A 14,773-nucleotide genomic window follows, 5' to 3' on the forward strand; every position below is an offset into this window, starting at 1 on the left:
GGATGGGTTTAAATTAGAAGACATGTTGAACAATTCCATCACTACCAAAACTGACCCATAGATTTATAAAAACTGTAAGGTAATTAGTGAAGCAAAGAGATGTGCTGCACATGTAGGAAGGAGGAATAAAACAATTACAGATTAAAGAGAATATTAATGCATACCGTAGCATTGGAAGAAAGAATGAAACACTATAGTGTAGAATGTTCTGAATTCCATATCTCATTGAGAGGGATTAATACATTGGGACAATGCGATGTTCTACAATATAAAAAGATGTATAAATTCAAAGAAAATAGAACTTATAAAATGATATAGAACTACAGGATAAGTGGAAGTAACTTTGCCTGTCTGCATGTCTGCAATTAGAAGCCCGCTACAATTCTTTTTGTAGCTTTAACTTTATGACATGAATAAAGAAGGTTGGGGATGCACAGTAAGGAGATAAAAATAATGATAGGTCAGATGAGGGATTAACTTATGAAGAGACAGAAAGAAATGAGATTGTTATTATCATCACACAGGAGCCCTATGGATGAAATGATACTAATGTGTGACACAAACAAGTAAATACTTATAAAATATATTGGGTCTGCTATTTGGACATAGCAGTACAAGGCCTTGTGGTTGTCTTTAACCCGTGACGTTATCTTGACCTCATAACTGGCCTTGTTGGACTTCGGATTGCTCCAGTGTGGTTTATTTTTGGAGTTTGTTTTGGCCTTTTTCTAGTAAGTAGAGTAGCCTCTGCATAGTCATTTGCATAGTTGCACAGGGTCTCTGTCAACAGTTCCATATAGGTTACTGTGAACTCGGGGTTGGGAGGGTCAGTGAATTTTGACAAACTAATGCTTTATAGGATGTAGTTTGCTTTGAAATAGTTCCTGTTACAGGGTTTTCTGGGGTTACTGATTTGATTTTTATTTTAAAGGAGACAATTTTGTTGTCTGACCTCACCAGTCAGGCAGGCACTCACCCATATTGGTGAGTACCAGGTCCAGTATGTTGGAACCTCTAGTCATCAATGGTATTTGTGTTAATGAAACAGGGTATTTGGCTTAATGATGAGTGTCTCCAATACATCTAGATATAAGCTATGGGACTCTAAGGTCATACAGAGTGACCTATTGCTTGCTAGGATATGGTGTGGGACTTTGTATGTGATGATTTGGATAAATTCCAGGGCATCATCTTTTGTCCCTGTCTGTGCAGCCGATGGTATAAATGTATAGAAGGCACTGAAGCCTTGCTCTGCCAGACTATTTTTTGTAGATTTAAACCATGTCTTGGTGATGGCACAGATGTCTATATTCCTGAATGAGGACAGCTTGAAGCACCACTTTTATAAAAAAGCTTCTATCCAAGCTAAAGCCATGCTCTAATGCCCCTGACAACATTCCCTCCTCCTTCCTCAAACATGCAGCTGAAGGTATCGCTCTCCCAATTAGTATTCTGATTAATAGATCCTTAAATGAGTCATACGTACCAAAACTCTGGCATTCAGCCTACATCCTACCTCTTCACAAAGGCGGCAAAAACACCACTATTTCTAACTTCTGCACCATCGCCCTACTCTCTCCAATATCTAAAATTCTAGAAAAGTGTGTCCACCACCAACTTTTACCTTATCTACTTCAGAATCACCTCCTAACACCCACCCAGCATGGCTTCTGTCCTGGCCACAATACTATAACTGCTTTACTATCCTTCCTAGAAACTGTCAATCGAGACTCTCGACTCATTTTATCCACAGTACTGCTAAATCTTTCAAAAGCCTTTGACACCATCTCCCATACACACCTTCTTCATCATCTGGTCAATCTCAATCTCTCCCCAAATACTCTAGCCTGGTTCTACAGTTACCTATCTGATAGATCTCAAGCAGTCAAATGGAAGAACTCCTCCTCTTCCTTCTTGCCTACACCTACTGGCGTTCCTCAGGGGTCCATCCTTGGACCCATGCTTTTCAACATCTTTATAAATAACCTTCACACCATCATCCCTGACACCACAGTCATCCAATATGCTGATGACTCTACCTTGGTCTGTTTTGCCCCAAACTTTCCTGAACTACTGACCAAAACCCAATTGGCCTTTTCCACTACAGAGAACTGGATGCACCAAAACCACCTTTCTCTCAACTCCAATAAATCCAAAATACTAATTTTTCTCCCCTCCAAGGTTTCCTCCTTGGACAAAAACACTTTCAATGTCCTAAGCTAAACTAACACTGCCATTGAAGTGGTCCCCTCTGCAAAACTCCTTGGCATTACCATAGATGAACACCTCAAATTTGATCTTCACATACAACAAAACATAAAGAAAACCCACCAAAAGCTAGGTATGCTATATAGCAACAATCATTTTCTTTCCAACTCCACTAGGCATACCCTGGCAATCACCTACCTCCTACCTTCCCTTTTATATGGAGCCCCTCTTCTAACCAATTTGTCTGTTACCAACACCTCTAAGCTCAAAGCTTGCTATAATAAGATCTCTAAATTTGCAACCAAATCCAAAACATCAGCTCACCACTGCCTCAGCCTTCACTCTCTGAACTGGTTAGAACTCCCTAACCACCTAGACTATCTACAACTAACCACCGCTCACAAACTAATATTCTCCCCTGATAAATGCCCAGCCTTAAAGGACATCCTTCCTCCATACATCCCTAACAGATCACTGAGATCTGAACACCAAAACCTAATCTCCATTCTTAAACCCAAACGACCCGCTGGCCAGCTTTTACTCTCCTTCTCTCTAGGTAAAAAATGGAACTCTCTGCCTCCTTCACTTAGGACTATACCCAACACTGAATCCTTCAAAACTCAACTTTTAAAAATGGAACTCTCTGCCTCCTTCACTTAGGACTATACCCAACACTGAATCCTTCAAAACTCAACGTTTAAAAATGGAACTCTCTGCCTCCTTCACTTAGGACTATACCCAACACTGAATCCTTCAAAACCCAACTTATTCTTCACCTGTCTTCCAAATGGAAATGCTCCTGCTTTCACCCCATATAAATTCTAGGGATTCCCCACTAAACTCTCCTAATCCCCACTCCACTATACTCTCATACTTATTCTTATTGTTCAAAATTTCCCGAACTAGCAGACTTTAATTGACTCCAAGCATGTAAATATTGTAACATCAAAAAAAAAAAAAAAACACTCTGTTGTTAAGTTGTTAAACTGTCTCATAATGTATATTACACTCTGCAACTCTTGAATGTATGAATCCTACTCTTGTATTTCACTTTGTAACCTTTATTTGTATTTTGCAACCTATATTATATTGTATTTCACTTTGCAACCTTTATATGCATTTTGTAACCTTTATTGTATTATACTGTTCATGGAGCTTTTCTCCCCAGGCCTCCACTGAAAATGGGCACTTCTTGGCCCAGTGGACTTCCCCGGTAATCAAACTGATAATAAATAAATAAATAAATAAATAAATAAATACATAAATAAATATGGAGTTTGTTGTTTAGACTCCTAGCATTGAGCAGTAACACCTTTAGGTTTCTTTGGGTTTTTTATTCGCTATTTCAGTAGGTTTGTCAATTAGGTATTGCCTAGAAAAGGCTCTAAGGGGTAGATAAAATTTTAGCCACTGTTCAAAAGTCTAGGAAGACAATTGCAGATCATCCTTTGTAAAGCAACATGGTTTGGTAACCATGTACTCCCATGCTTCCAAATATTGAATCCCCCCTGGAAAGAGACCAGAAACTATGCCAATTATTGAAGTCAGTCATCTTTCATTTGTACTGTGGCATCATCCTTGGTGAAGGTAGAATACTGTTCAATGCAAGGCACATACTGGTCTGAGACATATATAGAGAGCGATCAACAATTTTTCTCTTTATTTAGTCCATGGAAGAATGTCTCAGGTCATTAATGGCCACATAGACTATGATAGACTGTGATAGAACCATACTGGTACCTGTGGCGTGGTGACTTGAGTTAGGGTGTAACTTGATGGATCCTGGCTCCAGATAAGCAACTAACCATTATGTTTTCTTCCTTCAGTCTGGTGAGTGAGGCATGTGTGTGTTGTTCAGGGGAATCCTGCATGAGAAGAGTCCTGGTTAATGTATTTGTTTGCCTTTTGTTGTTGGAGCTAAACTGGTTATAGGCAGATGCGTGGTGTTTGGTGTTGCTTTTGGTGAGTGCTTTTGAGATTGCTGTGGATAGGCTTTGTCATTTATATGCTTAGGATGTCTTTGAGGTTTGGGAAGATTGCTTTGTAGTGCCTCAGCATAGTTTGGTCTGTTTGTATGGTGGATGTAGTGTGTGTGTTCTTGATAACCTTGTTTGTATGGGAGATTCTTGTCTCTACTGAAAATGTGTATTGGCATCTCTCGCATTCTGTATTTGTTTCTTCAAGGATTAAATGGTTGTCTGTGAACATCAGACAATTGTTACATTGTTTCAGGATTCCCATATCTACCACGCTGGCTGCAGAGACATTTGGAAATCTTATATGCATATTGTGCAGACCTGTATTTGAGTGGGCTACTGTAGATTGTAGACTGGATTATACAGAAGTCTTCGTGGGTAGTCTCTAGGGTTGGGCATTCACCTAGGTTAGGTTGTGCTAAGATTTAATAGTAGTGATGTTTAATGCACAAACTAGCTGCTCTACACTTCTCTCTGCACAATGGCTTTGGTTTAGCCACACTAAGTTACAGGTTTTAGTTGTAGAGGTAGTTTTATAGATAAAATTTACTTTCTAGGCATTTGTGTCTGTACAGGGCACTGTTAACCTGTTGATGTGAAAACACCAAAAAAGACTGCTTGCAGCCAATGATGAGGTCAAGATAGCCTCACAGGCTAAAGACATCCACAAGATTTTCTGCAGCTCTTTCAGAAACTTAAAAGGTAGTATTACAGCTGGTGGTCAGTGGTGTCACTTTCACTGAGCAGAGTGACATAGTGAATTTTCTGGCTGACAAATTCAGCTCAAACTTCACCCCCACTCCCCCCACCTCCCACAATGAAATGCCTACTAGCATAAATTCCAACTATTAATAAGGAGCAGGTCCTAGTGGTGCTTGTGAAGGCCAAAAACACAGCCTCAATGAGCACCAACAGTATCTCAGGATGTCTCCTAAATAGCTTGAAATGTGACCTAACAGGACCACTTGAGTCTCTTTTCTACTATAGCCTCAAAACAGGCTTTGTACCATGTGAACAGAGGACTGGAATGGTTATAGCACTTCACAATAGTGGACCAACAATTGACCCCATAAACTACAGACATATAAGTCTGACTAGTTAAATATGCAGAGCCATGAAATAAATGCTCATGGAAATGATCAACAAAGATATAGGCAACCTTCAAACACTGGACCCAACACAGTTTGGCTTTGTTAAGGAAAAGTCATGTCTACCTAAACCAGCTGGACTTATTTGAGAAGGTCACCAAGGCAATGGATGAGGAGAAAATGGTGCATACTAAATACCAGGACCTGGCAAACACGTTTGATACAAAATGTTAGTCGAGTATAGTTGACAAAACTCACCGAACTAGGCATGAACCCCTAAATAGCTTGATGGATTTCCTGCTGGCTCAGAGACAGGACTCTGGAAATCAGGATTGTTAAGACCAGCTACACTAAGAGACAGTCACTCCATGCTGGGACTGTTCCTATTTGTCATCTACTTCTTGGAAGTAAAAGCTAATGTCAAGGGCCTTTGCCCTACCATATTCACAGATGACTGCAAATTGGGAGTTATAACTGAATCCCCTAAGACACAAGCATCTTGCAAGAGGGTCTAACACAGAAAAATGACTGGTGCCAAAGTCATGGATTAAAACTCAATGCCAAGAAATGCATTAGAGTGCCTTTTGGGAAAACTGCTACACAGGCTAATTACTCCATTGATAAGACACCCTTAAGAGCTGACCCAGTAATCTAGCATCTGGGTACATAAGTAGACAATAATCTGGCCGTAGACCAACATGTGACCAAGGAAGTAAGAATATAATTCTATGTCACCCAGATTATATGTAAAGGCATGGCATCCGGTGACAATTTATTGTGCCCTTATCAAATCCATTGTTGAGTATAATGCCCCTTCAGCATGTGCCTGACCAGACATATGCAACAGTTGGAATGACAAGAATAGGAGTTCCTTACCAGGAGAATCTAGTATATAAACATATTGTATTATATGGATCACCTTAAAGCCCTATCTCTACTCTGCCTCATACAGGTTAGGAGAAGTGCTGTATGCTTGGCATACAAGGCACCCTTAATCCAGCTCTGATGGACCTTTTGCACATCTGCAAAATGAACAACATCCAAACTGCTAGATCCAATTATTTAAATTTTGCTTATAACATAAATAAGACATATCGGTGAGACAGATATGTGTCTCAAAGGCTCCCCATGCTCTGGAACAGGCTCTCCATCCATGTGAAACAGAGCCCATCCCTAACTCTATTTAAGCGTAACCTTGACCAGTGGATGGAAAACTGGAAATTCACTTGAGGTCTGGCCTTCATTTCTCTGCTAGACTCAGGCAGACATTAATGACCAAACTAACATACCCTGCCCCCTATTTAACTTCTAGAAACCTACTAACTATCATATACCCTCCTAATAAACACTAATGATACATAACGGACACAAGTGGGTTGGGTTGCACTGCTAGGCTTATAATGGGCCTGGTGATCATTAGCCAAGTCTATACCTATGAACCTAAAGAGATTTGTGACAGTAGCTATCACATATTAACTATGAGAACTTCAAAGCAGAAAAATGTTAAAATACAAAAAGGCTACAGTAGATATTGTACCTTCCATTTTTGCCTCTCAAGGCCATTATGATTAGTTGGCTGTATGTCAAGGCAGTACTGATTTGTTTTCAGAATTTTTTAGCAGTAGATGCAATTATGAAAGTTTTTAAGTTTTGTGTATATTTTTAACTGAGTATAATTTTAGAATGCAGTTCTCTGATAAGGCATGAATATGTAATATTTTTGCATTTTATTTGAGCACAGATATAATTTGCATTTACTGAGGTAAATTTTTTTGGTGATCATTTACATCACAGTAAAAGGGTATTTTGTTGATCTCCAACCACAAGATGAAGCCCATGTACTTATTATTCATTGCATTTTAACATTTTGTTTGTTTATTTTAATTAAAAAAATGTGAAAATGTATTTATTTACATTATACTGACTTTATTTTATTCAGTACTTTTAACAAAAGCTTTTAGGGTATATTTTAGATAACTTAAGATGTTTTATGTGTATAGATTTTTATGAAAAAGTTCTAGCAATGGTTTTAGCAGTGTTTTTAATAATTTTTCATGTTGGTTTTGGAAGAAGTATTTTCATTAGTTTACTTTGTGTAATTGAATAATTATATGGATGATAAAAGTTAGGTGATGTTGCAAAGTCCGCATTTGAGGAAATCTGTGTAATAGTGACAAAAATGCAGTGTCTGTAAAGCGTTTATGTGTTGGATTATTTTACATTAAACTTTGGACTTAAAGAGTGAGGGAGCGCTGTTTTTTTCCCTTTCCGAGGCACTGTTTTGGATTTCTGGTTACTGTGACTATTTGGTGCCTTTATTCAGCATTTTATTTTATCACAGTAAAAGGGTATTAAAGATGCTTTAATCCATGAAAACAAGAAACATGATTGCTATACGGAGGCCTAAAACCATGAAAGCAGCTTCACATGTATATTATTGTATATGCATATGTATATATGCTAATGATGTTTGTATATGTTGCATTTGTATGTTTGAATATAGTATGTGTGCAGTGTTTATGTATCTGTATATATGTGTGTGTGTGTGTGTATAAATCCATATATATATATATATATATATATACACATATTTTATATATATATATATATATATATATATATATATATATATATATATATATGTAAAATGTTTATCTGTAGCTGTTTGTGTATAGATATTTTATGCATGCATATAGTGTAGACGTATATTTATCTTTATATATTTATGTATTGAATTTCTGTGTGGTGCAGTTGGTACCATATTAGACTCTGAAAGTGAATGTTGTGGACTTGCATTTTACAAAAAGGACTTTTCCATTGGTATAGTGAGATAAAGCCTTAACTACAGGCCATCTGAACTGGGTTCAGTTAGCAGCTCAAGTGACTGATGGAGTTGCAGGGAGGCATGGGAGTGCCTATCCTGGGCGAGCGCACTCACTGATGACACTTCCTAAGGGAAGGAGCACCGCAAACAATGACTATATGGGGGTGTGGAAGGGAAAGCATAGGGAGAGCATATAAAAACAATATCCTACACCAGACAGAAGTACAGGTGACACCCATAAGAGCTATGACTGGCCTCAGCAACACTTGAGTAAGTCCACAGGGGTGGGTGCTGGTAGACCTAGTGGTGACTTGGGGCACTGGGGGTCAGTATCAGTGAGGTCTGAGGTGACAAAAAAAAACAAAGGACTGAGCTCATGCCTGAAAAATACTGGCATTTAAGTAAAAAGGGTGGTATAGTGGTGGGGTATGCCATCCTAATGTTTTAAATAGTGTTCCATTTGCTGCTGTGGCTGTTAAGGTGAATACTACTAAACCTAAGGCATTATCCACAAAAAGCAATAGATATTCCATCAGTGTCTGGCCTTTTTCCTCTTCTCATAAACCTAGTGTATGCAATTTCCAGGCTGTCTGTGTAGAACTACAGTGCATAGTGGAACACAGATATAGTGAATGGAAGGGGCACACTGGCTGCTGTCACTTCCTGTCCCTTTGGTGCAAGTCATATTCAATATGTGTGTAAAACACGTTGAGATAAGAATAACAGCATATAATTAAGTTGCTTATTTGCAGTAGTACAGACTGTATGCAATTAAAGATTCTGTAATACATGCACATAAATCATGCTATAAATAAGGTACTTGTTTGTATTAGTGCTGTGTGTATGCTAAAATCATTCTGTTATACATGCAGATTATGATAAGTATGATATAATTCCTTAGGTCTGAATGGTCTCTTACAGCTCTCATAAGCTCTTCCCTCTTCACTGCACCCTTACCTCCATTAAATGTATTCCGTTACATGGGTTTTAGAAGATTTAGTGCTTTATCAACTTTCTCAATCTTTTCAGAAGTTAAATTTATCCTGTTAGTGTACAAATTTATATGAAATCTGAAAAGGTAAATTTCACTGATTTTAACGAAATCACATTTCTGATGCAAAATAAAATTAAATATACTGATATTGAATCTTACATGATAGCTAGACGACAGCAGAGATGCAAGGAAATAGCTATCTTCAGCATGTAAACAGCAGATTGTTTTAACCTCTTTTTGTTTGAGAAAAATGAAAAATAAAAACTCAAATGTAAAATTCAAAGCAACAATAATAAATAGTCCAAAACTACAAATGTTAATTCCCTTTCTATATAAGTACTGAAGAAAAACTGAAGCAGACTTTGTCACCAGGATAACTCCGTTTTTATTTATGTTAAGTGCTTTCGTCCACCAACTGGATTTCATCACATCAATTTTTCAATAACTGCTTTTCCCATTAAAAACTAAATGTATGCTTAATAAAGCAAAGGATCATAAATGTTGATTGACACACTCATGAATAGTAATGAGTCAAAAGAAAGAGTAACTCATGATAGGCTAGTATACCAGTATAAGCAAACCTGATGTAAACAAGCGCCATCTTACAGCCCCACAGGGATGGGTCACAACAAAAGTATAAACTGAGGTAAGTCTTGAACGTTAGACCTAATGACATATATTTTCTATGTTGGGGATACAATAGGAACAGATGTCTATGTTAACTAAAGAAAGTCAGCACATGCCTTAACCTCAGGGGAACACAGTACAAGCTGGATAAACCAGGTGGCAAAAAATGAACATAACCAGTCCTAATGGAGAAGGGTACTAAAATAAAACAGAAAAATAAAATGCAATTACTATGCATGAGTTTGTCAATCAATCACAATTTATTATCCTTTGTTTTCATTAAGCATATATTTTGTTTTCCACAGGTAAAGCTACAACTGAAAATTTGTTCTGATGAAGTCCAGTTGGTGGAAAAAAACATCCATCCATCCTCACACAACCACTTTTTTCCATTTTTGCACATGGGGTTAGGGTGTCACTTCAACAGTGACAATCATCTCTAGAGCCATGGTTTACACCACTGGGTGGTTAGCCCTGCCATGGTATTTCTCTTAAACCACATACTGACATGCACACTCCCACCTATGGCCAATTTAGAGTGTCCAGTCCACCTACTGCATGCCTTTGGAATGTGGGAGGAAGCCAAAACAGATGGAAAAAACCCACATGAATACAGGGAGAACATGCAGAAGGCACCCCGACCAATAATTGAACTAGGGAGCCTCTAGCTGTGAGGCAACAATGCTATCCCCTGTGTCACTCTGCCTCCATCATAAATAAAAGCTGAGTTATTCTGATGACTAAGTCTGCTGGTGTTTTACTTCAGTTCTTTTATAGATGAGGAATTGACATCTGTAGCTTTGCACTAGTTATTACTGTTGCTTTTAATTCTATGTTTTAACAGTTTTTATTTATTTATTTTTTCTCAAATAACAAGGAAGTGAAGACAGTGGTATTTGTACACTGGGAATAGCTATCTCCTCACATTTCTGTTGTGGTTTATATACTTGTTGGTCCTATGACTCATTCTTGGTGTACACAGAATTCCTGAATGTGGGGTGGATTTACCAGAGCCATTAATGATCTTTGTAATTTGCTTTACATGATAACTGCCACATTATGTAATATTTCAGGGTATTAAAAGGATGTCCATCTTGGGAGATTGATGCAGCCAGCCAGAATTTTTTTTTTTATCTGTAAGGGTTCTATAGACATGGTCAAGTCCAACTTTTGCAGAGAAAGCATATTTTTTCTATCTTTGTTAACCAGTTTAGTGCTGGGAGAAATGTTGCAAGGACACTAAGAATATTCCCCTTCTCTTTTTTGTAAGTGCTATTGCATTTTTTTGCATTGACCTCATCTATTACCAACTTAGGCAAACAGGATATCAGTTTAATTTCTCATCTTACTAACAACACTTTGGGAATGCAGGAACCCCCTTAAGCAGCACTAGAGTGCTGAGTACTGGAAAATAGATCCAAGCACCCAATATGCGAAATGAACCTAAGGCCATCTGATCTTCCCAGCATCACAGGCAAGTCAGAGGGGAAGCTCTTTATACACTGACACTGCAGAAGCTTTCCAGATTGCCTTAGGAAATACTTCTCACAGGTTGCCAAATGTCCAGGAGTCACTAATATCTTAATGTATTTTATTGTTGGCCGGACTCTAAAAAGCAGGTATCCTTTCCTTCTTAATGATGACTCTGTACTTGGCCAGACTTGTTTAAATCTGAAATTTGTATAGTTGTTGATCCCTGGACATATCTGTATGAGTTTAGGGCTTAGTAATTCTAAATATTTATTTTTAATTAGCATTATGTTGTGGAATAAATGAGCCAATAAACAGAATGTCATCACCTCAGACATTTTCTGTTTTCATCCTTTAGTACTTCAACCTCTTGTTTATCTATTGGAAAACTCCAAAAATACTATTCAGGGGAAGCCTGATGTCTGTAATCATAAAGAGCACTCTTTATGTTCAGTCTGAAATATCAGAAAGACTATTAAACTGATGTAATTTGCAATACTGCCTCTTGCTTTTAAGGTGCTCAGTGCATAAAGATTAGAAGTATCAAATGTGTTGTGTTTAAAGAAACATTGCAATTGCATCTTAAGAATGTATGTTTTTAATGCAGTTTTGTTGCTATATTTTAGACTTTAACAAAATGCCAAAAAATAATTTCAGGTGGATGTAATACTTCAGTGCTGTATCTCCATTGCACTTTGAAGACATTTTCCAGTGCTTAGTAACTTTGATTATATTTAATCATATCTTCGATTTGTTACCAGTTGTCCATTTTTGTGCCAGATCTGTAGCTAAAAAAGGACTCTGTGACTGGGCTATGTAACTGACTATCAAATAGGTTCATAGGTTCATAGGTCAGTACTAGGCTATCAGCCCAAGGGCCTAAGTAAGCCTAGCCAACAAGTTTCCCTGGCTTACGCCACCCAAAAAAGTTAATTTCCTGTGCCCCTATTGAGCAGAGCCACAGAAGTGATCCCCAGGGTGTATTTCCAATTTCCCATCCACTCATGAAGATTTTTCTTGAAGAGTGCTAATGAGGAACTTTGCTTGACATAGATGGGTAGCTTGTGGTGGAGCTGGTAGAAACCTAGTTTTCACAGTTCCAAGGCTCTAAGTCATTAATTTTCTAAATGTTTCTGGTTACAAGTAGGACATTAACTTTAAGTTAAGTAATTTTAGATGTTCACTGTATGCTTTGCAAAGCATCTTAGATTTTGTGGTATTTCATAGATACTAGTTATTCTGTTTCAACACTGCTGTGAGAAATAGAAAGATAACATGAATTTAGATGTGCAGGAATTTATGATATGTTTCACAGATCATACTAGATTATCAGGCATTTGTAGTAAACTGAGGCACCCTGCATATTTTCCTTCACATCTAAAGATAAGGAAAAAATGTACTCATAAGTGAATTTCTTGAGTCAAAGCTAATTTTAAAAATGTTGTATACATTATCCATGTGCAAGGCATCATATAAGTTGCAGAAATATTAAATGTAAAGATCTGGCAAGTTATAGTTGTAATGCATAATGGTAAGCTGTGCGTTATTTACCTACTTATCATTCTATTAAACCACATGAGATTTGCCCTTATGGTTTCACTGTAGCAGTCATGAGTAAATAGTGTACTACTCCCACTCACCATTAATTATCGCATAAATACTTCACAATCTGGAAAGTCAGTAATAAAATCGGTCTAGGGAAAGATATAGGCATCACGTTATTACACTTTATTTTTCTGTTTTAGAACATTTCACAGATATATTTCTGTCACCTGATGAACATAGTCTCTGGAGCATATTTTCTAACTTGAGAACCTGATTGTTAGTAAACATGGTGACCAGCCATGCAGGTGATAAAAATCAAATACATTTTAAGGAAGTTACAAGGTAAAAAAAAAAAAAAAAAAAACTAATAATAATATGAAGATAAAACTTTATTCAGAATGGTACACACTGAGTGATTATACCAATGGGATCATGTTAAAATGTTTTGATTTGATATGACAAAGTAATGTATCCCCACTCTAGTATGTGCAGATGCTTATAAATGAGGGTGCTGGGTAGTTTTATAGTTAAGATGTTGCTTTGTAGATTCATTTTGACAATCTTTGACATGTACAATATGTTGTGGCTGCCACTAAATAAAGCATTTTAATGTTTTTCTTTAGCCTCACCAGACCTGAGGTTCCATTAGAATGCCAGATATACTTGATGGATCATTTCCCTTCAGGAGAAAAGGACACACCCCCAGAATAAGATCATATCCGACTCACTTCAGACGACTGATGCTTCAGAACTCTGCTCAATAGCAGCATTTTCCTATCTACACTTTCTACTAAAGTTTAAAGTGCCTCTGTTTAATTTGGGATGTATATGCAGTATGTAAAGAACTAATGGTACATAATATGACCAAATCTATTTGAAAACCAAAAAAGGAATTGTCATTTTTTTAAACTAAGGCTTTGTTTTAAAGCTGATTTGCACTGTTCAAAAACCAAAACAAATGTACCTTATGTTAAGCTAAGAAGTTGTTTAAAAATCACAATGTCATAATTTGTTTACTCTATCAATTATTTCATTTTCTTGTATGACTTTGGAGGCTGAATTTGGTGATTGATAGAATCATTGAACTGAACCATCAGGCAAATCATCAAGGTGAGAAGGCGAAATGTTATTAATTATTGTGTTCCATATCCTTCTTCTTGGATCGTTAGTGTAATTGACATTTTATTGATTTATTTTGGCATAGGCTGAGTAACAATGCAACAGAGCAGTCTAACTGTAGCATGTAGGGCTTAGACAGCGAAAGTGAAGTAAATGATGCAGATGATGGACTCATACTCCTTAGTTCTCTTGTATCTATTCAACTGACTTTCCATTTATTTTTATGTAGTAGTCAAATAGTTAAGTACAAAAAGTGAGCTAAAATTTTAGAGGATGTCTGTAAGGAAGATCCAGGAACAATACACAAACATATTAATTTAATTACATTTTGTCATATTACTTTTCTGTCTTTGTTAGATTTAGTTTACTTCTGCAGTCCTTGTCTTTTCTTAGATGATGCATGATTATTTCCCCAGCTCACCTGTTTGCCTCTTAGAGGAAATATTATAGGGTGGGTATTTAGTTGTATTTTGTAATGAGGCACAAGCTGGGAGATGCATTGAGAAGTTTTTATACTTTATTAAGTTTGAAAGGACAGTAGTGATTTAGATTTGAGTCTTTTGAACAACATATACCTGCAGCTTCTGGATAAAAACACATTTTCAAGAATAAATGATTCATGAAAGACAATCAGTAATCTCTCGAATTTCATCTAATTTTCATCATTATAGTATTGAAATCACAACTGTATAAATGCTTATTGTGCTGATGTTATCATTTTTATGCTAACTTTATTTTGCATCATTCCTGAGCATTGCATTCAATAACAACAGAACATTCCCCCACATTTAAGTTAGCTTGTGGTATATTTTCAATTATATTTGCCCATTTTCTGGATTCTTATCCTAATAAAGATATCCACTAATAGAATACACACTTTTTTCCAAAGTTTTAACAATAATGTAATAAGGTAGTTTTTTTA

General features: G+C 36.9%; 1 protein-coding gene across 3 annotated transcripts in view; it reads left to right on the plus strand.

The window, feature by feature from the left end:
- Positions 1–14,488, plus strand: part of LOC122816610 (regulator of G-protein signaling 11-like) — a 1,281,503-nt gene extending 1,267,015 nt beyond the window's left edge. For all 3 annotated transcript variants that reach the window (XM_044089514.1, XM_044089516.1, XM_044089517.1), the window contains one exon: positions 13,356–14,488. In XM_044089514.1, the coding sequence (XP_043945449.1) occupies positions 13,356–13,443 (88 nt within the window). In that variant the 3' untranslated portion in view covers positions 13,444–14,488. The remainder of the gene's footprint in view (positions 1–13,355) is intronic.
- Positions 14,489–14,773: the final 285 nt, after the last annotated feature.

Source organism: Protopterus annectens, chromosome 12.part0 (genome assembly GCF_019279795.1).
Source record: "Protopterus annectens isolate FY-2018-M chromosome 12.part0, PAN1.0, whole genome shotgun sequence".
NCBI classification, from domain to species: Eukaryota; Metazoa; Chordata; order Ceratodontiformes; family Protopteridae; genus Protopterus; species Protopterus annectens.